This window comes from Globicephala melas, chromosome 7 (assembly GCF_963455315.2).
Source record: "Globicephala melas chromosome 7, mGloMel1.2, whole genome shotgun sequence".
Taxonomy (NCBI): Eukaryota; Metazoa; Chordata; class Mammalia; order Artiodactyla; family Delphinidae; genus Globicephala; species Globicephala melas.
This window is the reverse complement of record NC_083320.1, coordinates 47,603,386-47,630,949: the sequence shown is the minus strand read 5'-3', so window position 1 is coordinate 47,630,949 and position 27,564 is coordinate 47,603,386. Positions and strand designations below refer to the sequence as shown.

At 36.0% G+C, this 27,564-nt stretch overlaps 1 protein-coding gene across 1 annotated transcript in view; it reads left to right on the top strand.

The window, feature by feature from the left end:
* Nucleotides 1-27,564, top strand: part of FSIP2 (fibrous sheath interacting protein 2) — a 126,380-nt gene that overhangs the window by 80,013 nt on the left and 18,803 nt on the right. The window contains exons 11-15 of the mRNA XM_060301530.1: nucleotides 2,339-2,412; nucleotides 2,825-2,861; nucleotides 5,448-11,905; nucleotides 11,954-14,421; nucleotides 16,240-25,712. Of these exons, the coding sequence (XP_060157513.1) occupies nucleotides 2,339-2,412; nucleotides 2,825-2,861; nucleotides 5,448-11,905; nucleotides 11,954-14,421; nucleotides 16,240-25,712 (18,510 nt within the window). The remainder of the gene's footprint in view (nucleotides 1-2,338; nucleotides 2,413-2,824; nucleotides 2,862-5,447; nucleotides 11,906-11,953; nucleotides 14,422-16,239; nucleotides 25,713-27,564) is intronic.

Here is a 27,564-nt window from a genome sequence, read left to right as displayed (position 1 = left end):
GGATTAGGTGAGGGGAACAGGGCATAGGCTCAGGACTGGCATGCCGGAAAAGGCCTTGGGGGATTGAGGGACAGGGCCTAGGCTCAGCACAGCCAGGGGGTGAAGGTTTAGGCTTGGGACCCCAGGGTCCGGAGCCAATGGGGAAAATGCTGGCCGTGTTCCCTTCTGATCCCCCAAAAGTCTCTCCCCATCCCTGCTGATCCCCTCTCCATGTGTGGGCCCCTCTGAGTGTGGGAACTGCCCCCATACCCCAGCCTCTCAGGGGCACGTGTCCTGTCTTGCCTCTACTTGCTATTTTCTTAATTTTGGGGGGTTTTGTTTATGTAGGGTTTTTTTCTTCTCTTCCTCTTCTCTTCTCTTGTGATTTGATGACTATCTTTAGTGTTGGATTCCTTTTTCTTTTTTGTGTATGTATCTATTGTAGATACAGTTACCATGAGGTTTTGATAAAGAAGTCTATATATATGCAAGGTTGTTTTAAGTTGCTGGTCTCAATTTCAAATGCATTTCCAATATATCATGCATTTATACTCTCCTCTTCTCACGATTGATGGTTTTGATATCATATTTGTGTGTGGATGATTTCCTACCTTTATTGTTATGTTTGCCTTTACTGGTGAGCTTTTCCATTCATACTTTTCTTGTTTTTAGCTGTGGCCTTTTCTTTTCCTCCTAGAGAAGCTCCTTCAGCATTTGGCATAAAGCTGGTTTGGTGGTGCTGAATTCTTTTAACTTTTGCTTGTCTGTAAAGCTTTTGATTTCTCTGTCAAATCTGAATGAAAGCCTTGCTGGTTTGAGTATTCTTGGTTGTACATTTTTCCCTTTCTTCACTTTACATATATCATACCACTCCCTTCTGGCCTGAATGTCTATGTTTGTAGTCTCCATTCCGCATGCTGCAGGATTGTAGTTCTTGCTTCTGGTGTCTGCCCCCTAGTGGGTTAGGTCGGTTCAGGGGCTCATGCAGCCTTCTTGGCAGGAGGGACTGGTACCTGCCCACTTTGGGTGGAACTGGGTCATGTCCCTCTGGTGGACAGGCCTGTGTCAAGGGGCTCAGGAGGACTTTAGCCAGCCTGTCTGTTGATGGGTGGGGCTGTGTTCCCATCCTGTTGGTTTTCTGGCCTGAGGCATCCCAGCACTTGAACCTGCAGGCTAATGGGTGGGGCCAGGTCTCAGTGCCAAAACGGTGACCTTTGGGAGAGCTCATGCTGAGGAATTTTCCCAGGGGCCTCTGCCACCAGTGTTCTTGCCCCCCAGTGGGCCACAGCTGACCCCCAGTAGACACTCCAAGACCCACAGATAGGTCTGGCCCAGGTTCCTACAGAGTCACTGCTTTGCCCTGGGTCCCTGTGCACATGAAACCTTGTGTGCACCCTCCAAGAGTGGAGTCTCTGTTTCCCCCAGTCCGATGGAGCTCCTGCACTCAAGACCTGCTAGCCTTCAAACCAAATGTTCTGGGGGCTCCTCCTCTTGGTGCCAAACCCCCAGGCTGGGGGACCTGATGTGTGACTCAGAACTCTCAGTCCTGTGGGAGAACCTCTGTGATATAATTAAGTTTCCAGTTTGTGGGTTGCCAACCTGATGGGTATAGGATTTGATTATATTATGAAAGCACCCCTTCTACCATCTTTTTGTGGCTTCTTCTTTGTCTTTGGATGTAGAATATCTTTTTTGATAGGTTCCAGTCTTTTCTGTCGATGGTTCTTCAGCCATTAGTTGTGTTTTTGGTGTTTTCATGAGAGAAGGTGAGCTCAAATCCTTCTACTCGGCCATCTTGCCACCCTTCTGAGGGAACCCATTTAACTGTATACATGTTCTTCTGAGATCTTGGGAGAACACAGTTGATGAGTAAGCTATCACTGATTTCAGTCCAAGTTTGTTTCCTCTGCGTGTGGTCTTCTTCACAGGTCAGTGATGCTCACTGCTATTGGAGCAGGATCCCAGCTCTCATCACTGCACAACACAAACTCAGTGTCTAATTTTATAATGTAAAGTACAGGCCTAGAAAAAGTAAAAAAGGTATATCAATTATCTCTTAAGAAAGCAGGAAGAAGGTAAGCAAAGGACCTATGTTGAAATTTTTGAAAATAAATATCTGAAATATACAAAAATAAATCAGAACTAAAGTCTTAGATCTTGTTTCATTAACTGTATGTTATTCTATATTTTTCATTGAGTTCTTTAATTTTTACAATTCAGAAAACTATGTTGTTTATTTCATTAGTATCATGATAAAAAATCTAATTAGAACACATGATAGAATATTGTCATACATAGAAAAGGGCTACATCTAAATTAGTATTTAATATGGCTAGAAATTTATGATTTTAACCCGTAGTTATTAAATAGTCACCACTTAATTCCTTACTACTGTTTGATGAGAGTGTGGGTAGGACTATGGGATTTGAAAGGGTAAGTAAGAATTATCCGGAAGCTCTTGTCAGATTGTCTTGCTACCTCATGTGTCTTTTAGCAAACAGAAAGGACTAGCTCACTGTCTCCCTCCAAGTCTGTGGCCTTCCCCAGAGAACCTCAAAGCAGGAATGGTTAACATGGGTCAGAACTGGAATTTTCAAATAGACATATTTTTTATGCAGCAGCCACAATTCTACTCCTCTGAGTAATAAATCATGTGGGCCAAAATCAAAGAAGGAAGAGAAATAGGTGGTGGGGGTGGACAATAAAAAAGTTTATTCTTTTGAATTTCTTTTAAAAATCTCTTAAAGAGAAAAAACTGATTCACTGATTAGAAGTTTTGGAAAAAGCTACATAAATTCGTGACCCTAAATAATAACTAAATCATCAACCTTTCTTGACTTTACAGACAACAGAATCTCCTACAAAACTGCTTGCAAGAAAAAGTATGTATCATAAAACTCATTGATAAAGCAGCATATTAACGATACTCTTGTATGTGTCATAATAGGAAAAAAACTCTATGAATCAAACAATGAGTAATCATTTATTAATATTAGTGTCCCTCTTTGCCCTTTTTTTCTTCTTTAATAAGTTTACTTTAAGTTAATTCTTAGATTTCACAGTAGTCTAAAGTTCTCATCAAAATATAATTTTGCCTCTTCAGGAAGATGTCTCATGGGGATGAGCAAGAAGTCAGGGAAGGGTCATTAAGGGACCTAGCCATCAAATAATCATAAACCCAGTCTGTCATGGGAAGCCATTAACAAAATCACTTCACAGACTTGGCTGATGAGTTGAGATGCCTGGGTTTGTCTCTAGCCAGTTTGGTGGGAAGCACCCAGTCACATAGAAAGGACCTGGTCACCTATGAGCTGAGACTTGGATAAGAGGGTATTTTTATAAGGCCTAATTCTGGATCCAGTCAGACCAGTTAGGAAAGAGAGAGGTTTGAAAACAACATATATTCTGACATACTTTTTCACATGGACTCAATTCATAGAACATGTAGCAAAATGAAAACTTTGATTCAGGAGAATGTTTCTCAGTTTAATATAATGGAAAGCAACTGCAAACTAGGTTCTATTTATCGTATTTTACTACATAGAAAATTTTAGGAATATCTTTCATATATCAAGGTTGGAAACTTTTTCTCATACCTAGCCTAAGAGTAATAATGTAGGGCTACTGTTTATTATCTCTGGTACTAAGAAAAATAATATATGTTGAATGTCTTAGTTTATATGTCATAGTAGATTAGAACAGTTGCTTTGTTCTTAAAATATTAGATTTTGGATGTGATTATATAAGTATTATATGACATATATGCTATCGCCCAAAATATGTTTTTCAGACCACTAGCCATTGTCTGTATAATAAATGCAAAAATGTATTAGGAGATTCAGGGATTAGAGCAGAATAAAATAGCTTTCCTTGGGGTGCCCGTAAACAGTCTTTAATGTGTCAGGAGAGAGTATGCTACATAGGTGTTAACTTATTTTTCAATGTTGGTCTGAAATGGGAATAATTCTAACTAACTTAAGGCAATATTTTGGGTGTGAACAGCTCCATTACAGGAATCCTATTCTTTATCCTCCTGCCTACAAGCCAGCCTTCCAGGCTTTGCTGCCAATTACTTGTACTTATTGCTTTTTGTTTTAAGAGTAATAACAATTTAAAACATACTATTAGTTTATTATAGGCAAGAGGATGTTTTGTGATTCCAAAATATATTTTCAGGGGCTTCCCCGGTGGCCCAGTGGTTGAGAATCTGCCTGCCAATGCAGGGGACGCAGGTTTGAGCCCTGGCCAGGGAAGATCCCCCATGCCATGGAGCAACTAAACTACTAAGCCTGCGCTCTAGAGCCTGTGAGCCACAACTACTGAGCCCACACGCCACAACTACTGAAGCCCATGCACCTAGAGCCCATGCTCTGCAACAAGAGAAGCCACTGCAATGAGAAGCCTGTGTACCCCAACGAAGAGTAGCCCCCGCTTGCTGCAGCTAGAGAAAGCCCGCACACAGCAATGAAGACCCAATGCAGCCAAAAATAAATGAATAAAAAAAATATTTTTTTCAGTACATAATTTGAGGTATATAGAAACAGATAGATTTTGTTTCTACTGTTGGTCCAGTTTAAATGTAGGACAGCACCACTGACCACTAAGGAAACTGTCATTCAAATCTGGTCCCTGAGTTGTTATTTCCAGCTCAAAATGAGGGATTCTCCAACACCTATTCTTGCTCAGCCCTCCTGACTGACTCTTTGAGACTCAGTTCTAGATTGCCCTTGTTTTCAATCTAAATTCATTTGTTCCCTCAGTGCATCACCTTTTCTCAGCCTTCTTAACAGTTTCCACTGATAACTTTTTTGTTGGATACAAAGCCACTCAATCTCTGTAAAGCATGAACTTTTTTGTTGCCTATCAAATGATTCTTAGCAATTAGCTGTAGTCATTTCCATATATACACATCACAGGCTCACCCCTGCAGCAGGGAAGGGGAGGAGAGATGGCTTCTTGTCCATCCTTACATCTTAGCTAGACAGATGCCTCTGAAGGCACCCAAATGTTTTGACTGCCTCTGTTTGAGAAATGCTTTGTTAGAAATAATCTGGTTCATTTTAAAGTAATTTTGCTGGGTTGTAGACACCATATTTCTTCTTGCCGAAATACTTGCCAGTAATGTGCCTGGATAGCTAGTTAGTGATCTTTTTTTTTTTTTTTTTTTTTTTTTTACCAGAAATTCATTTATCCTAGCAATAAAGGTTGGCGGGGGAGAAAAAGCTTCTGAGGGAATGGGAGTCAATTGGAAACTTATACAAAAAGTATTTTACTGTAGCACAGAATAAACCAACTTGAAATTAATTTGAAATTCCAAATAGGTTTTCTTTCACTGTGTTCTTTTTATAACGATGGTGGTATCAAGCTATGCATTGTTTGACATAAAAAATTAAATGTTATCCTCTGTCCCAGAATAGAGTAAGTTGTTAACATGATTTTCTTTTCATTCCTGCTTGCCTCTTTTCCAGGTAACTTCTGGGGAACTGAATAGCACAATTCAGAACATAATGACCTGGGTTGTGGCTACAGTGACCAGTATATTATACCCAGCCATCACAAAGTATGAAGAAAGGTTGAAAAATAATGCATACCCAGTATCTGATGACTCCATCCTCTCTTCAGATAGTTCGAGTTTTTGTAGCACATGCAGTGAAGAGTTTACATATGGAAGCTACACATCTGCAACAACTAAAACATTTCAGGGAGAGCCCTGTGCATTTGCAGTTGACATATCAGTAAGGCGACCGACCACACCTTTAAAACCACCATCTGCCCATGTGGAAAGAACAGTTGTGGGAAAAACACATCACATTAAAGGACAATCTATAACATCTGAACTCAAACATAATAAAACAAGCATGATATATACATACCCTAAGCTCAGAAGTTGTAAATCTGATAGTCACCTTCTAGCATCATTTGAAACGGGCACAAAAAAATCAAAGGATGCTACCACTGAAACAGACGGCTTAGAGAGTCCATTGTTTTCTGATCAAAAAACAAAAGCTATGAATGAAATGAAGAATTTAAAGAATGTTTTTGTTAACTTTAAATGTCACTTAAAAGGGGAAACTGAATTGATTTTGGAAAGCATTTTTCAAGAAATAATGTCTGATTTAACACAGGCCATTCCTTCTATTTCTTCTGTTACTGCTGAAGTTTTTGTTGACCAAAGTGAGCCTGAAAAAGGAGACTTGGTTTCTAATGCTGATATCTGCTCAGTAGCTTCAGAGATCGTGGAAAACATGCTTGAGAAGCTACAGTCTGCAGTTGAGAAAAAATGTATCCAGATATTTTCACAAGAAGATTTGTCAGTCAACATTAAACCAAGCTTAACACCCAGTGGAGAATCTCTCACTCCATCATATGGAAAACCTTTAATAGATTCACTGCCTCATACTGTGGAACCCATGTGTGATATTGCAGAGGATATGGTGCATGCCATTTTAGAAAAGTTGATGACTCTTGCATCTTGCAAGCAATATGAACTTCCTCATCTTGAAGATGCAGCTAAACTTTCTTATCAGCAACATATGGCAGACCCAACATATATGTGCTTTATAAAAGCCAACAAAAAGAAATGTCCTGAACTTGATGCAGCTAATTTAATTGTTAAAGAGGAAATACAAAATTTAATGTCAAATATTTTTTCCCAGTCCTCTTTGGTTGGCTTTATAGAGGAAGCAATCAGCACTATACTAAGACATGTACAAACCGAACTTAACAATGAGAGACTTATTGCATCTGATGAAACAGTAGTACTCCTTAAGCTGCTCGATGAGATCTTTACTCAGTTACATCAGGAACCAGTAAAAGCAGATAATCAAAAATGTAGACATTCTAGACTGAGAAGTCCTTCTGACACTGAAGTAAAGTACAGACTCACTGGCACTAGATTATCTAATGGTTCTGGGTCTGGAAGACCATTTCCACCTATTAATGTTCCTGGCATGGTCCTTTATTCTGAAGATGATAATGAAGAAATAGACAAAATTGTGGAAAATGTGCTTGATTCATCTTTTAAAGATGAAAAAGCAAAATCACAAGAACAGATTCCTGAGCATTGGTTTACAAAAGGAAACACTTGTCTTGAATACAAAAGAAATAGCAAACAACCTACAAAGCCTGCTTCTCCAAGAAGCAAAACTGCATTTCATGATCGGAGGTTAAAGACTGAGCTACCATTTTTTAAGAATAAAATTTTAAAGGAAAATCCCTGTTTAAATAAAGACATTTTGTTTTTCAGCCAAGATCAAAAGCATCAAATACAAAAGGCTTCAGAAAACATAGTTAAAAGTGTTTTAACGGAAATGCTCAAGGACGTATCTTCTATTCCTCTTGGTCATTTAGACAGTAAAACTGGCAAAGAAGCTTCAGTTGTTGTTTCAGAAAAACCTCAAGGACTGTCACATCAAGAATGGATGGACCAGATGTTTTCTGTGTCAGAAATTAGTGCAGTGGCTCAAGAAATAACAGATGCTGTATTAAATATACTTTATAAGGCAAGCTGCATTCCCAATACCACCAAAAGTTCCATTTCATCATCAGTTCTTCAAACTTCTCTAGAGAGTCCTGACACTCTCCACATGGTCAAAAAAGCACCAAATCAAAAGCCATTAAAAATATGGTTCGAGAGTGAAAAGAAAATGAAATATTTATCTTCACTCGATGTAGATCCTGCAAAGCCTTCCCTGTTAAAATCTGAAGAAAGTGAACCTACGCCTATAGATGACATTACTGATAAGATCATTAATGCAGTTTTTAAAAGGCTGAAGTTATTTGTTTGTCCAAAATTGCAAATGGGCTTCAAACCTTCACTTGCAGAGCAATCTTCATTACAATCTGAACTTAGTACTTATACAACTAAAGTGGTAAACATTGTTTTGCATGCTATCCAGAATGAACTGGAACTCAATAAGAAAAACCTAAATCTTAGGGAAACAGACCATACCAAATCCCTTACAGGTAAAGGATTTTTTACTGACACTGATAAATCAGAATCTCTTGTCTCAAATCTCAGTGATGACATTATGGCATCTGCATTATTAACTTGCATTTGTGAAATATTATCAAGTGGACATTCAGATCAAAGCAATATTTCACTCCCTTCAGAAAATCCAAAGCCTATGACGTCATGCGGATCTGATAATGTTGATAAAGGGAACATTTTGCCAAGTGGACAGGATAAAAACACTTTTTACAAATTTTTAGCTACGCCATGTGCTCTCCACAGTGTCATTAATGAAAAAGATCTCAAAGAGAATTCCAGATTGCAAGTGTTAGATGATATTGGGGAAACACTCTATGAAATGTTATGCAAGCTCATAGGAGCCCACCCTCACTGTCAGCCATCTTGTAGTAAGCTAAGCAGAGAGAAGACAAATGAGAATCAGCAAACAGCCACTGAAATGCAGTCTAATATTCAGCTCATTTCCACAACAATTTTAGAATATATCCTTGCAAAATTATGTAGTGTTGACATGGATAGTAGTTCTGTAAGTTCAGGATTTAAAGCTGTCTCAGAGTCTCTTGATATTGACAGCCTATTGTTTACTTCAATTATTGAGGAAATGGCCAAGTGCACTGACATAATCTCCAGCATAGTTTCCAGGATGGTTCAGCAGGGTAATAAAGAGAAGACTAAAAGCAAGGAAAAATCTATTGCTCCTAAGTCTTCCAAAACAGGGAGCAAAAAAGAAATTCATTCTAATAAACTGAAAGCTGTGGCTTCAGATATTCTTAATATGGTTTTTGCTAAACTAGAAGAGTTTGCCAATGGAAATTTAGAAACTCTGGAGGCGTCTATCAATGATGGAAATAAAAAAATCAGTAAGATGGACTTGGAATGTGAAAGTCCCAGTGTTTTCACGGACACACATGAAGAACTATTGCAATCTGCTTTATACACGCATGCAAAGAAGGTATCAAGTGCTATTTTGAAAGCTATTCAAACAGAATTAAAGATGAACTTATTAGATTTGAGGACAAGTATGGAAACACCATCACCTGACAAACAAATGCTTGAGAATATAGTCAGTTTAATTTTAGATGCAGTATCCTCAGATATGCTTAATGAAACTGAATCTGAAGAGAGAGGCATTCAAACTTACAGATACAGGCCAACCTATGGAAATTTTCTTCCTGGTGGAGTTGAATCAGATTCATTTCTAGAAGATGCTGCAAATACAGAGAAAGAATTCATTGGAGAGAGAAGATCACTTAGAGAAGAAACTAAATCAGATTCTCTTCAACAATGTGTTCTAGAAAGAACCTTAAACAAAACTGAAGTGAAACTCAAAGAACCACAGAAATCTCCAGTTGTTCCCATTATAAGAAATATTTTGAATGAAATTTTTCAAAGTGCTTTGGTCAGTCAATTAAATATGCTTTCTCTCTCCCACTCCTATTTAAGTGGCATCCCTCACAATATTGAAGAGACAGTTGCTCAAACATCTGTTCAATTTATAGATAAAATGATGGTGTCTGAAGCAGATGTAACCATAGTGGTAGATGATGTTGTTAGGACTGTGTTTGATAAACTTTATTCAGCTGCTATGACAGGGAGAAATGCAAGTGAAAACAGGTATAAGACCATCACCTTTTCAACAAATGTTTCTTTTCATGAACACACCAGTGGAGGAGGAAAGCCCTCCATCACTGTGCCGAACAAGAATCCGTATACTCTTCAGTCCGGATTCAATGTTGACAAACAGGCTAAAGTAAACATAGTTGAAGATATTATACAGGCAATATTAATAAGTTTAGAAATTTTTGCTACTTCCAAAGTACAATCTCTCTTTTGTCCCCAGATCAACTTCACAGTTCCAATGGCTTTACCTATTCAGCAGGATAAGAGTACATTAAGCAAAGCATTATCAGCCAAAGATTTGTATTCTGATGATCAATTTTCCTGTTGCTCAGTGGATCATATTATGTCAGAAAAGACCAACTCATTATGTCAAGTCTCTTTGAATAAATTAAATACATATGCAACAGAAGTGGCCAGAAAAATTTTACAAGGAATCAAACATGAATTAGATAAAGAAAGGGAAAATTCTTTCTTAACTCATAACATTGTGGTTTCTGAGAGTATTGCAAGTCAAATTGTTAACACAGTGTTAGATATTGTATCATCTAAAGGAAAATGTGACAAAAACAATCCTGACAAAGACATTAATTCAGATCAGCAAGAAGGTATTATTGAAAAGCTGTTTATTAAGACTGAGTATCAAAAAGTACTTCAGTTTCAAATACAAGATACCATTGAAAGTATCTTATGTGATATTTATGAAAAAATACTGTATCAGAATAATCTCTCATTTGCCACACCCACTTTGAAATGTAGCATAGCTGGCAAACATTCCAGAGCAAATTCTGAAATGTTCATTGAGGGTGCAAATAAGATTCTTCCAAATTTTTCAGTTCCTAACTCAGATGTCATATTGATATCCACTGATATAGTAGATATCGTTCTTCATAATCTCAGTTCTGCTGTCATACTTAGCATAAATTCAAAGGATCCTACTTCTACAAGATTGCCCCTGACCTTTTGTGATATGTTTCCAAAAGCAGAGTGTCAACAGCCTCTTCTTATGGAGTCAAAAAGTGAAAGAAAAACAGGGCATTTTCCATCTTCAAAAAATCTGAAATCAGCTTATGCTAATGATACTCATATAACTATAGTAGAGAAAGAAGACCCCAAGAAATCTGTTCCTGATCCATGTGAGGAAAGTGCTGACTTCATTACTAAAACTATTTTCAATCGGTTAGAATCATTTGCCACAGAAAGAATGGATTTGTTAATTACTCTTGCTTTCCAGCCTAAAGAAAAGTCATTTCTGAGCCCAGAACTGGAAAACTGTAGACGAGATGACAGCATCTTTCATGAATCAAGCCAGGTGGAATCAAATGTGAATATTCTGAAAATATCAAATGAAACTGTTCTCAGTGAAGAGCTCACAGATTTCACTTTTGCCAGTTACAGAGAAAAACTTGGATCTACAATTCATCTATCACAAGCTAGTCTTAAAGAATATGCTGACATCATTGCCAGTGCCATTTTGAAGCTGATTAAAAATGACTTAGACCTCAAAATCCAAAAGATGCATCCATACCCAAACAACATTTCATTCCAAGAAATCACCACTGTGAGTGAAATTGTCAACAGTATCTTAAAGATTTTATATAATAAAAGATCTGTAAAGGAAATCAGTTTTTACTCAAAGGACAATCCTAACTTATTTTCACAACGAACTGCATCAAATGAAATATCACTGGGACAAAGAGCTCAGGAAACACACACCAAACTGTCTCTGTTTTCAAAGTATCCATTAGAACAAAACCAAATGGCATTGGAAAGGGAAAGCCAGAGAATTGTTCTAGAGGAAATATTTACAAAAAATGAAGAATCAAAACAAAAAGCAAGAACTGCATTATTCAGTGCAGTGGAAGAAGTTTTAAGTAAAGTGTATCAAAGAATAATGGAAATCATAGGCCATTTGCCTTCATTTAATGAAATCCCCCACTTTATGTCTAGCTCTAAAATTAAAACATTAGACATAACACAAAAAAACTTCTTTCAATCCCATATTAACAGTGTAGCAAGTGACATAATTGAAAGCGTTTTGGGGGAAATGTACTCTGTAGTTGTGACGTCGTTATATGAAAGTAATAAAGTACAAGCAACTGACAAAAATATTTTACCAAAGAAATCATCATGCATCAGAGAAACTACACAAGCAGGAATAGGAAGTAATCTCACTAGCTATATGCTACCACAGGTTTATCCTTATGCAGGCAGTCAAAATGTCTCTCTATTGGAAAAAACTTTTTTACAATATTCACCATTAAAAGTGGGGAAGGATTTAGTCCAAATGGTTCTCAATAAGATCACAAATTTTGCCTCACTTTATCTAGAAGAGGCCCTGTCCCATAAAGGTGGTTCTGTTGAGTTGCAACCTCTAAGGCTACACAGTTCTAAACTAAGCCCTAAGGGCAACCCTAAGCCAGGTTTTAAAACAAGTTTAAAAGCAAGATCAAAAGTTACTCCTTTGCCTAAATTTAGAGCAAAACCACACCTAGGACCTAGTCGTACTAAGGCCAAAAGCAAGACTAAATTAGGTCCTGGAGAGAAGACTCCAAAATACATCTGGTCCAAGACTGCCATTGGGCTGCCACACATCCTATCAATGGGAGATGCCAAAAACTTACTGAAAGTAAAGTTGCCTACTTCAGAACTAAAAATGTATGCCAAGGATATAATAAGTAATATCCTGAAAACAACTGTTAAAGAATTTGAAAAGGTGACGCAAATTAGAGCAATGGTAGGTGATAAAGCTTTACCATCCGATCAAATCATGGCAGCAAATAAAATAGTTAGTACGGTTTTGCAAGGATTATATGCTACAAATAACCAAAATTTGGCTAATCCTATCGTATTCTGTCATCTGGATGATCCCAAACTTTCACAGGGGAATATAGGTGCAGAGTCTCTTGCCAAACCACAAGCATGTTTTTACTTGGAAAATGTTTCTTCACAGTTAGAACAGATTTTTCCTAAAGAAGGTGTATTTAAAAAAATGTTTGACAAATGGCAAGCAGAATCAAATGACATGGAAAATGAAAAATGTAAGCTCTTGATGATAGCTGAAAATGGTTTGACAGAAATTTCAATAAAAGCAAAAGAATTAGAATATTCTCTTTCACTTTTAAATTTGCCACATCTTGAAGATTGTGAAAACAGGTTTCATAGTTGTTTTAAGGGAGCTTCTACAAGAGCTGAAGACACCAAAGCACAAATTAATATGTTTGGAAGGGAAATTGTTGAAATGCTATTTGAAAAATTACAGCTGTGCTTTTTATCCCAAATGCCCACCCCACGTGGTAAAGAAACTCCAGCAAGCAGGAAAGAACACATTACTACTAAAAGTAAATGTGGTTTTCCAACCAAGGACATCCTCAGCAATGAACCAATATATAACACTAAAACCGAAGACCAAAGTCCTTTGGGCTCTAGCAACCAAATTGTTCGAGAAATTGTAGACAGGGTTTTAAACCTGTTAGAGTCTTTTGTAGACTTACAGTTTAAACATATCTCTAAATATGAGTTTTCTGAAGTAGCGAAGATGCCTGTAGAAAACCTTTTTCCTGTCCAACAGAGACTAAGCAAAAAGATGTTGCCAAAATTACAACCACTAAAAAAGTTTTCTGATGAATCCAAGTCAAGTACTGTTATTTCCAAGGAAAATGTACAGAATACCCTTCTACAGGTTCATTCGTTCCATTCAGAGTTACTTACATATGCCATTAATATTGTCAGCGACATGCTTGGTATAATTAAGAGCAAGCTGGACAAAGAAATAAGCCAAGCAGAACCATCTTCAATTAGCATATTGAAAGAAAACATTGCAGCAAGTGAGATCATTGGTACACTGATGGACCAGTATACTCATTTCAATGAGTCTCTGATCAAAAACCTTCCAAAGGAAAGTTTGTTCCAAGGAGTAGAAAATACCTACATTGTTAATCAGGTTGAATTAGCAACTGATACGAAAATGCCCATGTCAAAGTTAAAGGAAGTAGGATTCGGGAATCATCCTCCACAAAGCAGCATACCAGGTTTAGGGTTTTATTCAGAGGAAGATAAGAAAAAAAGGTATAAGTCTTCATCAAATTTACCCTTATATTCCAGAGCCTCCGTAGAAGACACAATTAGAAGCTCAGAGCCAATGGAAAGGCCTGATTCAGAAAACATACCATCATGCTCTAGAAACAAAGTACAAGACTTTAGCCGAAAGGAATCTGACTTGGGCTATTTTGATCAAGCTATGAAAGGAAATAGCTCCCTCCCTGAAGGGAGTGTCTTACAAAAACTGTTAAAGAAAGCAAATGAATCCACAGAAACGGCATCACAGCAAGTCATGTCATTCACAGAAATGAGAAAAGGTGAAAATCCAAGAGTGTTTCATTATGAGATCTCCAAACCAGTTGTTGAGCCAAACCAAATTCAGACAACTGTCTCTCCACTCAAAATTTGTTTAGCCGCAGAAAATATTGTCAGTACTGTGCTGTTAAGCTACGGCTTTCCAAGTCAACCACACATTAATGAAAGCACAGAAACAATGAAACCATTTTTCATATCAAAGCAAAACCCTTTGTCTGTAATATATGGTCAAAAGAATGAGGAAAAAAGTTTGCTTAGAATGTGGGATAAAAGAATCAGTTGTATACCTGAAGAAGAAAACAAAAAACCTGAAGCCAGCAGAGGAGATTTTTCTTTAATGCAAAAATTGGAAAATAAGAGTTACCTGAAGATAAAGACTCTGAAGGAAGTTGAAGTCATTGCTTTTGCTGATCATGAACTGGGTCCAAATGAAATTCATTTGGTAGCAAGACATGTCACCACATCTGTGGTCACATATTTCAAGAACTTTGAAACTAGAGGTAAGTAAGAGTGGGCACAATTTAGAAAAAAATAGATATATTTAAAAGATCTCCTGTCCAAGAAGCTTCATTTACTGTTTTTCTGAAAACAGCCTTAGAAGGAGGGTATTTAAGTACTTCTTAATATATCAGGATACTAAAAAAAAAAAAAAAAAAAAATTAAACATTCATATGGTTTGAATCTGAAAAGGTCTGTCTCTCAATTTTCCGTATCTGCAGATGAGGGAAAATGTGACTTTTTTAAAGCAGGGGATTTTGGTTGAACATGAGATCCGAGTTCCAAAGATTATTAAAGTTCTCATGCATGATTTCTTTATAATCATACCAAATGTACAGGTAACTGAAGGTTGTGATTCAACTTTAATGTGTACAGTTGAAGTCGTTGCTATTATTAGTCACAGTGTATAAGAACAGTTGTGTTAAACATCTTATTTTGCTTATATTCCAGTGTTATTAAATTCCTTTTAGGTATAATACTCTAAACATATATTTAAAAATATATTTTCATTCCCTTTTTAAAAAAGCTTATCTGTATATGCTAGAGGTTGAACCATATGTGATAGCTACTTTCATATGTGAAAATTTATTATTGGAAAGTTCATAACATTCAATCTAATAATCTATTATAGCTTTGAACTGGATCAGTAATTCTAGTTGCCAATAATTAGTTGCTACGTTACCAGTCCAGAGACATCACTTGCCCATCATTCAAATTGCAGAACACATACTATCAGTCCTACCTACCTGCACCATGAGGCCATTTCCTATACTTAAAACTGGTATGATTTCAAGGTGGACAGTTGTGTGTCTGCAACTGCAAGCTTATAAGTAGAATTTCTTTAAGCATAGCCTAATTGAACTTAGAGAATAAGAAAAAGAAATCAAACAAGAGAAGATCCATGATTCCCTCCCACTGGTATTTGGCTCTTTCTATCATATATCTTCTCTATTCCCAGACATGTCCAGGGCCTTCCAGCGATTTCACTCATGTTCCTTCCACGTGGAGCACTCTTTCCTCCCTCCCTTCATCTCAACATGGCCAAAACCTGTCTAGCTGTCAAAGTTCAGCTTAAAGCCTCCCCTCTCCACTGAGTCTTGCCTGATTCCACATGCAGAGGTATAATAGGTTATTACATTCTGAGGTAGTTTTGTGAAAAAAATAGTATGTAGCTCTGGCTGCCACTCCAAGAAATTGGCCATACCAAGTAGGTATATGATTTGCAGTACTCTGTTGAATAGCATAATACAGTCCTGTGCCTGGTTGGGTTGGCCCATCATCTTTGTAACAAACTAATCTAGGGGTTAAAGTACTGCTGATGTTACAGTCCATCCCTAACCTTTCTGAAGTGAGCACTCTTATTTCAGTCAAGTTGTTATTGCAACACAACTCTTTAGTTTCCTAAAAGTAATACATATTATATGTTTGACTAAAAATATTTTTTAAATAATTATATGAAGTCTCTAGAGATCACTGCAGACATGTTAAGATGTAACATCACACTTGGAAATCATTTCTCTGCCCCAGGATTTCCAGCTTCTTTGAGCACCTTCACCCATCTAAGCAAGATAGGTATCAGCACTAGACTTAGAGATTTGAATTCTTTAGGGTTATTTTCTCAACTTTATGGCTAAAACTAAGATTCCACAGGTGGGAAAATAAGTATCTGAAGAAAACCCAGTATCTTTCTTGACTAGATTTTTCTTTTTCTTTAGTGAGGTGTTCCAAAGGTGAAATTCATATGTAAATAACTACCAATATATAGAATTTTCCATATGTCCCTTAATGCGTGCTAAAATGGTAATGTTTTCTTTTTTAAGTTTCCAGTGAGGAGGTGTCTATTGTTTCCACACCGTCAAGAAAAAAATATGAATCAAAACAGCCTCTAAGAAGCATATACAATGATTATTCTCTTTATCAATTTTGTGAACATCTCACTGAGTCCGTCATTTGCCATTTAATTTCAAGCATTTCTGATAGCACCACAGATAGCAGAGAAAAGGAGAAAGCTTCCCATGCAGCATTTAACACAATTATTTCAATTGATTCTCAAGTGTTTGAGAGTAGGTCAATTTCTGTTGGAGAACTTGCTTTAAGTATTTCTGAAATCATTGCTGAAATCCTTTTAAATAGTAACATCATAGAGATTGACATTGCACAGCAAATGTCTTCCTTAAAAAGAAAGTACATTTGCTGCCCAGGAGTAGCTGCTGCTGACTTTGATGATCTCTTTCAGGATCTCTTAATAGGTGTGATTCATGTACTGTCCAAAGAAATAGGGTTAAATCATCACCTGGAAAACAGTGGAAGAAATAGACCATTTTCCATGCTTAGAAGCAACAGTGTGCCCATTTGCCACAAAAAAAATACCATGCAAAGACAGAAAGCTTCCAGAGACTGGGAATTATCTACTCACAAAACTGATCATATCATTCAAAAAAATAAATTAAGTTATCTGGCCCATAAGTTAGATAGTCTGGCTGGTAGCCTAAAACCTCATGAATCCAAAGAAGTAGTCAACAAAGTTTTCAGTATTGTTTTGGATTTATTTTTACCAGATGAACAGCCAGATGAGGCTATGGATGCTGATAAAAAAGCAATATTTTTTGCATCATCAAATGATCGGCAATGTAATAACATACTTGGAAATAACTTAGGGCTCACCCCCAAATCAGTTTTCCTTCTCAATGTTGTGTGTGAGAAACTTATTAGAACACTTTTAGAAAAATGCACAAACTCTGTCTTTCTTGATAATAGCCCTCTTTCTGAAGAGATATCAGCAGAAGAATGTCAACTTTTAAAAATACTTCAAAGTGTACAAGGTGAAGAATTTGGTTGTTGTAAGAGAACGATGGACTGTGAACAATTTCAAGGGGATTATATGTCAGACGTTTTGGAAAATCTGGCAGAAATGGATCAAGATTTACTGTCATCAGACTCTATTCTTACTGTTCTTTCCCACAGCTTGGTTAAATCATTGATGGATAAATTATGTCACAGTATACAACTGCCCCAAAGTCCACCTTTTGCAAACAAGCATTTGAAGTATGGAACGAGAGAAATACAGTCTAGTTTCATAAAAACAAAAAGGCCAGAGTTAACAGAATTAGGACAAGGTAAAGGTTCTTTAGGACTCACGAGTTATGATGGCAATGCTTTGACAGGACCCCTGAATAATCTCAGTGTAGTTAACTCCAAAATACAAGCACCATTTGGCAAGAAGTATTCAGCAAATTTTGCTAATGTGTCACCTTTTAAAAGACAGGGAACAAAGGATATGGATACAATAGCCATCCATAATAAGCTATATCCAGGAGATGTGAATACGGGTGTTTATTCAGCCACATTTTTAGAGGACATAATTTCAGAACTGTTTTTTAACCTCTCTATTTCACTGTGGGGCAAAAATGAAAACATCACTGAAGCCCAGCTCAATGAGATGAATGCATTATTTATCAACAGTGTAGTGAATGAGTTTAATAAGGCAAGGGTCACTGTTTTACGGAATTCTGAAGAAAGACTGTGTTTTCCACCAATCCATAAAGAAACTTTTAGTAGGATTGTTGACTCCGTTTATTATGATGTTTTACAGCAATATAAGTTGAAAATGACCTGTGGTGGTAATCTGGCATGTGACAGTACTTCAATAGCAGAACAAATAACGAATAGCATATTGTTAGAGATTTTGGACTACCAACTCCCATCTTGCTTCAGGGGAAAGCTCTTACATAATTCATACTACCCTCTCAATGCTGAAATTATATTACAGAAACTTCAAAACAACCTGAGAGAATTTACTTCCCAAGCTAGGTCTTCAGCGGGCTATAGCACCATGTTATCACACTCATTTTTAGAAGATATCATCAGAAGACTTTTATCTCAACTCATTCCTCCACCCAGTAAGGCATCCTCTTTGGGAAAAAAATATTTCATGAGTTCAGATTTTAATGAAATATCAACCTGTATAATAAATAAGGTTATATCAGCCATTTCAAAACATAAAATTTGGTTCACTATATATGATAATCAATATCTATGTACAGGAAAAAACCTCCAGAAGATGGTGGATTCTGTTTATAGAAATATTATGCAAACATCTGACTCTCTTCTTTCAATACAGAAAAGTATAGTCAGCAGAAGCCCAATTATGGTTGACCAAATAGCCAGTTTTATTATCCAAGAGATTATTGAAAATCATCTTCAACCATTTTTGTGTGGAGAAGGTTTACCTCGTCCAAAGACTCCATCGGATACAATATCGAATACGGTTAAACAGGTTCTCAGTGAAGTCATAGAGTCACACAGACCCCAGACACCATCACCCTCAGGTATTTACCCTAAGACATTTGTAGGGGAAATTGTTGCCAGACTTTTATCAAAAATTTTCAGTCCAAAGCATAACACTGAAATTGAGCTGGAAAACATGACCCAAAAAATAGTAAACTCAGTAAATAACCATTTTGACAAAGCTAAAGTTCACATTCTATATAATGACAAAGAACAGTCTTACCCCTCTGTAGATACAGATATTGTGGATGAACTCGTCACCTCAGTTTATAGAAATGTTTTAAAACAGCATGGATTAGACCCTGAGGTTGATAAAGAGTCTGAAGACAGAGATATTTTTGTGGAAAAAATTACCAACTTAGTTGTAGCAGCTATTTCAGATTACATTCTTCATCCACTGTTTTCTGGGGATTTGCCATCTTCATATTTTATTTCAACAACTGAGAATATCATTCAAGATGTTCTTAGTAACATCAGTAGGTCTACCAAGCCAAGTCAGAGTTTATCTCCATATAACACCTTGCTGCCATATACATTTTTAGAAGACATGATCAGAATACTATTATCTAGAATTTTCCCTTCTGCATCTAGCATTGTTGCAAACAGAGAAACTCCAAAAGATAGATCAAAAGTTAATTTCAATGAAATTGCTTCAAATATAATCAGTGATGTTAGGATGAAAATTTCCCAACATGACATTCGATGTTCAAGAGATGAAGAAACCAAGTTTGTTTATTCAGAAGACAGTGTTCAGCATCTTGTGGACTCAGTATTCAAAAATATTTCAAACTCTGAGTCTCAAGAATCAGTTGAGCAAAATATCACAAGCAGTAATGATGTTTTTATTGACAGAATAGCAGGTTTTATCATTAAACATATCTGTCAACAACATCTTCAGCCATTTGTGAACAGAAAGTCATTACCTTCTTCATCATATACATATTTTGGTGATGAGAAAAGGCAGTGGTTTTATGCCAGTGTTTATTCCTCAACTTTTTTGGAAGATGTGATTTCTGGGGTTTTAGGCAAGATATTCCACAGGGTGTTAGGCATTGTACAAACAAAATCAGTAACAGATTCAGAAGATGAACTGTTTGATAAAGTTGAAAAACTCATACAGTTCATAACAGAGGAATTCTCAAAAGCCCAAGTTAGCATTTTAGAGAATGCTGAGGAAAATTTATGTTTGCCTCCAGTGGAGAGAGATGTAGTCAAAAACATTATTGACATGGTGTACAGCAAAGTTGTGCAAGAATATGAAATGGATATGATGCCTGATAAAGATTTTCTAAATGACACAAAGACACTGGCTGCAAGGATAACTAAAACCATCCTAGCCGAAACCTTTGATTTCCAAATTCATACAAATCTTATAGAAAAGTTTCCATTTGGATCACAATCCAAACTTAGTACTGATATTTTGATAAAGAAAGTTCAATGTGACATTACTAAATCAAGATTCCAAAGACAGGCTTCAACAATATATACTACTATGTTATCACATACTCATTTGGAAAAAATTGTGTCTCAGCTTATATCTCAGATGAGTCCATTGGCCTCCAGTACAGAACACCAAAATACTTCTCAATCAGACTTAAGTAATACAGTAATAAAACTGATAAATGAAATCATGTCAATAATTTCAAAACATTCAATATGTATTATTAAACATGGGAATGAAAAACATAGTATGATTTCAGAAAAAGATATCCAATCCATGGTTGATTCCATTTATGCTGATCTTTCCTATTCAAATATATACCAGTCTCTTACAAAAGATAAAAAAAATATAAGTAATATACCTGTTTCAAAAATAGCAAGTTTTATAATAAAAGAAATCTTTAACCATCATCTTCAGTTATTTTTATCTGGAGATAAAACTCTCCTTTCAGCCGCAGTTGATCAAACTTACAAACAGAAAGTAGTAGATCCTAAACAAAAAGAGTTGTCTTTAATTGTGAATTCAGCCGTCTTTTTGGAGGAAGTAATTTCTGAACTTTTATGTAAACTTCTTTATGCATTCTCACATAATGTCTTGGCTGCTGAAAATCCAGATATAGTTAAAGACAAAATTACTGGCATTGTTACAACATTAGTAAAATCAATTGTTCTGGAGTTCACCACATCGGAGATTTTAGTTTCAGATAACTTTGATGATGATATGTGTTTTTCAGAAGGATATAAAGAAATGGTTAAAAAAACAGTCAACCTAATTTATGAAAAACTATTAGATGAATATAAATCTCTGATTCAAATATATAGGGCTATACAAAGTGACACAGCTTGTTTTGGAAGAAAAATATTTAATTTGCTTTTGGAAGAAATTTATGATTATCAGGTGCAGTCATTAGTTTCAGGAGAATTAGTATCTTCTTCCTACTCTTCCCCTCAAGCTGATAAAATCATCAGAAATGTGCTCAATGTCATCATGAGAGATAGCCATGCCTTGCCATTACGTATTACTGTGCTGTCACATTCTCTTTTAGAAGACATGATTTACAAGCTTCTAGTGCATATCTTCCCTTCAACTGACACTGAAAGTGAACTACAAGAGGAAGAGGTTTCACCAGATTATGAGTTTGTGGATGCAGCATCAAAATTAACTGATGAAATTATCAAAGAAATTTCTGAACATGAGATCCGTCTTGCTAGGGCAGAGGAGAACACAGAGAGTATGCAATTAGAAGTGACTGAGAATTTGGTTGACTCTATATGTAATAATATTTTGAAAAAATCTGACTTTCAAGCTGAAGTCCAGAAAGATGCAGACAAAAAAGGAGGCTCATTCCTCAGTAAAATAGCTGGTTTCATTATGAAGGAAATCATGGATCATCATCTGAGGCCATTTTTACATGGTGAAGAATCATCTTCCAATAACTTATCTAATTATGACCATGTCTCTGTACATACTAAACCTGGTAAAGAAAAGAGACAGCCTTCTCTATATTCAGCTACATTTTTGGAAGATGTAATTGTTGACCTTGTTCACAAGTTTTGCTCTCTTCCAAGTATTACTGAAGATTCTAAGAAAAAAGAAACACCAGAGCCAGACATTGTGAGCTTGGCTATAAAATTTGCAAACTCTCTGGTAGGAGAATTTAGGAAAAGTGAAATTAAAGTTCTACCAAATGCTGAAGAAATTTTTTCTTTTCCACCAATTGATAAAGAGACAGTTGATAAGATATCCAATTTTGTGTATGATCAGTTCATAGGAAAGTATGGATCTAATGCTATTCAGAAGGATGATAAAAACAACATTGTTACAGAAATGATTGCTGCTTCAGCCCAGAAGGCCATCTCTGCTTTCAAGATTCAACCACTTTTTTCAGGAGACTGGTCTTCCACCTTCTATTCATTTCTAAATCCAGATAACATCACCCAAAGGGTTAAACACCTTCTACAGAAAACCTCTACACAGATAAACAGATGCTTAAAAGGGAACCAACTTACTTTACCAGAACAATCATATAAACACACATCTCTAACCTCAGACCAGAAAAATGTGTTGGATACTTTGGAAATAGATAGAGGTGCAATGAGTAAAAAGAAAAGTTTCAAAACTAAGGAGACATCAATGAAAAAAGGTGACATCCAAGATCCAGTAGTTACCTCTGTAACTAGAATTATGAAAAGCAACATGGTTAACCTGTTATCAGAGTCAGCTGCAGATGTGGCAAATAAAAAGAAAGAGAATGAAAATAAAATGGGAATTCCAATTCAAAAATATAATGTATCAGAAGTTACTTCTCCAACTACTAGTGTGAAAAATAAAGATAAACAGGAGCTGTATTTGAAGGGAACACTTAAAAATAATGAAATTGAGAAGAAAAGCATATCACTTTCAAATAAGGAGGGGCAAGGTAAGGAGGTACACACACAATTTCTAGTAGCTACTGATGGTACAGAATGTGAAAAGGAAATACTTAGACCAGATTTTGCAATAGACATTGAGAAGAAGATTGACAAAACAAGAGAAAATTCATTAAAAAAAGAAGACAAGCCCTTTCAGTTATCTTCTTTGACAACCAAAGCAAGAAATACAAAGACCACAATAGAGAAAACAGTTGCCCAAAAGCCAAACGATGAGGAAAGGAAAGACTCTCCAGCTCAAATAGATATAAAGGAAGGACAGTGTTCAGATTATGAATGTGTTCAAAATGTCACTGAAAATATTTATGATAATATCTTAGGAATATATCATTCTCAAGAATTAGCAGATTATTCAAAACGACAAAGTCTGCCAAGTTATATATCATTGCCTCTAGTTCAAGAGGTTGGCAAGGATTTTGCACAGTCCATTTCAACAAAGGATTTATACCTGTCAATTAACAAAAATCTCCCTGCCAAAGAGAAAAAAGAAGAAAAAGAGAAAGCAAGAGAAATAGAAAAAGAGAGAGAGAAAGAGAAAGAGAGAGGGGAAAAAAGAGAAAAAGAGAAAGTAAAAGTTAAGGATATTAAAAAGGAACCTAGTAAATCAGACAGTCCTCAGTACCCACCAAAAAGTGAACCTGGAATTCTTCCTGCTAAATTTTTAGAAGATGTTATCACCGAAATGGTTAACAAATTGGTCTTTTCTTCCTCACCAGAAACACAAACATATGATAGATGCCAAAATGTAAGTGATGATGAAAATCAAGCTGAACTCTATGACACAGCTATGAGACTTATTGATTCACTGTTGAAGGAGTTTTCAGATGCTCAAATTAAGGTATTTAGGCCAGATAAGGAAAATCAGTTTTTTCTACCTGTAGATAAAGTGTCATCAGTTCCTAAAGAACCTCCCAGGCATAAAGAATCAAATATAGATAAAGCACCATCCAATGTCAAGAAAATAACTGTGGATAATATGCATAAAATGACTGAAAAACCCTCTTCAAATAAGATACTTTTCCTAGATAAAATATCAATTGATAAAACATTGGTCAACAAAGTTGTTCACTCCTCTGTGTGCAATATTTTGAAGGAATATAAATCTCAAGACTCCATTTGTAAGACTATAAAGAGTAATGGGGGAAATTTAGCAAGACGACTAACTAGTGCAGTGATAAGTGAAATTTTTCAATATAAGCTAAATTTGATATCGTGTGATGAGTTTCCACCTTCATGTTTGCCTCTGGAAACTAAGGATGTTGTTAAAAAGGTCCAAAAGCTGGCTCGAACAGCCAGCAAAGAATGTCAAATATCATCGCCATATACCATCATGCTGCCTCATGAATTCTTAGAGAATGTGATTTACGCTCTTTCATCTAAAATTTTCTCAACAGTATCCAACACTGAAGCAGAAACATCTGAGGGCAACTTGTTCACAGAACTAGATTTCTTTCAAATGAAGTTATTAAGTACAGTTACAACAGAGATCTCCAAAAATGAAAATATGATTATACAGTATGTGGAATCCTTACATCCCAATGATGATGAAATTATTCAATTAGTGGTTCAATCGCTCTATAATAATTTCTTGTCACAGTTTGGATCACAAGAGATTATACAAAATTGTGCAACCAGTGGATGTAGAATTCTTTCAGAAACCATGGTTGACTTAATTCTACAAGAAGTGACTGGTAATCAGTTGCAGAACTACTTTTCTGGAGAGCTAACTCCATATCAGTGTGCAGAAGTTGACAATGTTGTTGAAAATATTCTTAAAGATGTTATCCAAACTGCTGATGTTCCCCAGCCTCAACCATCACATGCTCGTATACTGCCTTATAACATAATAGAAGAAATTGCTGTGAAATTTTTATCGAAGCTTTTATCTATGTTTCCAAAAGTAGATAATGAAAGACCCAAATCCCTAGAAACTGAAATTCAAAAAATTATCTCAAAAATATTAAATTCAATACAAGAATTTATCTCCAAAAGTAAGATTAAAGTTGTATCACCAGCGAAGGAATTGCCTACTGTACCTTTAGCTGACAATGAAACCATTGAAAAAGTAGTTAATTCTGTTTATACCAGTATTTTAAAGCACTCTGGCTCACACATTTCTATATTTAAAGATTTAATGGGTAAGAGTAATGTCCTCTCTGATATAATAGGTTTTTTATTGGTGAAAGAAATTTCCAATTCTAAATTTCAACCTCAAGTAGAGGAAGAATTACCAAGTTCAGAATTAGCTCTGGAAGCTATCAAAATTATGGGAAGAGTGGCCAAAATGGTTAATGAATTTAAGTCCCAGGAAAAGTCTTCATCCAAAAAACGTTCTGTGTTAGATGCCACGTTTTTAGAGGAAGCATTGGCTTTGTTCTTGGCTAAAATAGTAAGGTTGCCAAGTGCCTCAAGCAAACATGCAAAAAACTTATCAAAGCCTGAGTTAAATAAAATTGCATCTCAACTGACAAAATCTGTGACGGCTGAAATTTCTAAGAGTAATATTAATCTTGTTGCTGCTGATTCTGAAGAACACTTTTTAAATCCAGAAAGTATAGAAATGATTTCTCAGGTTATTGATTCTATTTATAGTAATGTACTACAACAACCGAGAACCCATAAAGATCTTTATTATGATATAAAAAGTACAAATGGAGTTTTCCCTAAAAAAGTGGCCAGTTTAATTATTAATGAAGTTTCAAATTTTCCCTTAGATATCGTTAGTCCAAAGAATTCAAATGCTGGTCTCTTAGGAGATCTAGACATTAACAGAATTGTTCAAAAGGCACAAGAGCATGCTAAAGTGATCCCTGACTTAGATAAAGAAGAGTCAAATAAAGATTCAATTGTAGAGGACTCTACAATTAAAATAGTTCCACATGTTGGGAATAAACCACTCAAAATAGATCCAAACATTATCTCAGAACATTTAGCAGTAATTTCTGTAAAAACTCAACCTCTTGAGAAACTTAAGGTGGAATGTTTTAAAAACACTGGACATAACATAGCAGAACTGAGAAGAGCATCAATAAGTAGAAGAAGTTATTCCTCAAACACATCTACTGTAGGACAGTTAAAAAGAGAAAGACGTACCTCATTGAATAAGATGGGACGACTCGATGTAAAACCCTTTGAGGTAAGTGAAAAAGAAATAGAAAAAAAAAAAAGTGAGCCATGGTTGTTCTGTGATTCCCTTCCTCAAATAGGTATATGGGAATGTATTTTGTTGTTGTTGTTGTTATTGCCTAGCCCAATAGGAAAATTGGTTGCACAAGTTCATTCGTATAGTTATATGACTTACTGGGACTTGCCATATCAGCTCTGTGGCTCACTCTAAAGGTCTCAGGCTAGTTTTCCTAAGACAATAAGTTTAAACTGGCTTTAAAAAAATAATGGGAATATAGGGAAATACCCTTAACAGTAAAATCAGGCTGACTGAAATTATAATGATAAAAACTATCTAAAATACATTTCTCAAACCTAAGGCTCTACAGGAGTAATACTACTCTTTTTACTTTTAACAACATTCATCAACACATATCAGACTACTCTGATTACTACTGCTCTATAAACTCTTAGGTTATACTTGTTTCTTATTATTTCACTTTAATTATATTAGCCTTCCTCAAGTTCTTCTATACTCTCAAGAAGTGGCAAGTTTCTTTCTTCTTCTATCCTTGTTCTAGATTTAGCTGCTTTAATGCTGCCATATTTATGAACCTGTTTCCTCATGCTTTAGTCCCTAGCTCTGCCCTGCAGCTCCATACTTAGGCCCCAAATATATTAAACTAATTGAGACTTTAAAATGACAAAATGATGTCCTTGTTACAAGGAAACTATACCACTGAGGTCAAAGGGTGGTCTAGCCAATAGTTACACTGATCTACTACACATTTTGATTTTTATCAGAGCCTCTTCTACTCATGGTATTCACTCATAAGAGGACTGAGTGTGCTTAGGGGTACAGTCTGTGGCCTGGACAATGAGCAAAGTTTTATAGAACCATTCTCGCTGGAGCATAAACTTGAAGTAAATTTTCTCCAGCACTATCCTGCAACCCATTGAACTAGGTCTCAGGGCTGTTAAATATGTTAATTGGCACTTTGTGTTTTCATACTCAAATACTGAGATTATTATGGGCTAACATACTAATTTAATCTTCTTTTCCCTAAATTTTTTGAACCAGATGACAGTCCTTTCAAACTCTAAAATTTATCCTTCCACATGGATTCTCATTGTTTGCATTAGCATATTATTTGGTAGTCTTCATTCATACATAAGTAACCCCTTAGGAGTAAAATCTGTTGAACAGACTATAGAATAACATTAGTCAAAAGCAGTTTTTAATTATCTGTAGAATTTTCTGTCACAAATCTTACTCGTATTTACCAGTTCTCTTTCATTAAGTCATTTATAGACCACAGGAAAGCAGGATGGGAATATTTAAACCAAAATAATTACTGCTGTCCTCTTAAGGGGAAGAAAATCCATCCTCAAAATAAAACACAAAGAAGCAGACCTAGACAACTCTGATACGACATACGATTTGTACCAATCTGAGTATCAATCTCCTGCATAGGGACCAGAGAAGAAACCAAAGAACAGTAGATTAGATCAGCGAATCTAGACACTTGTTAGCCTCACCCAAGGGCTTTATTATTTTCTGTTTTGAGATACCATAAGTTCCCAACACACTAGGCATGTACATATGAAAACCATATATAGTCACAAATTTCAAAGCCATATAGAAAGATTTTGGATTTTGTAAACCACTGGTCCCCTCCACTAACACAGAAAATCAAAACTGATTGGTTTTAAATTCTTAAGGAAGCTGTTTCTATATTTTTTTTCCACAGAAGATATTCTTTTAGGACACCAATATCTGAAAAAACTGGCTTAAAGTGTTACACAGGGATGTTGAAGTCTAGAATTATTAACTCAAAACAATTTGGAGGTTCTGTGGCATCATCAAAGGCTACTGAAATGCG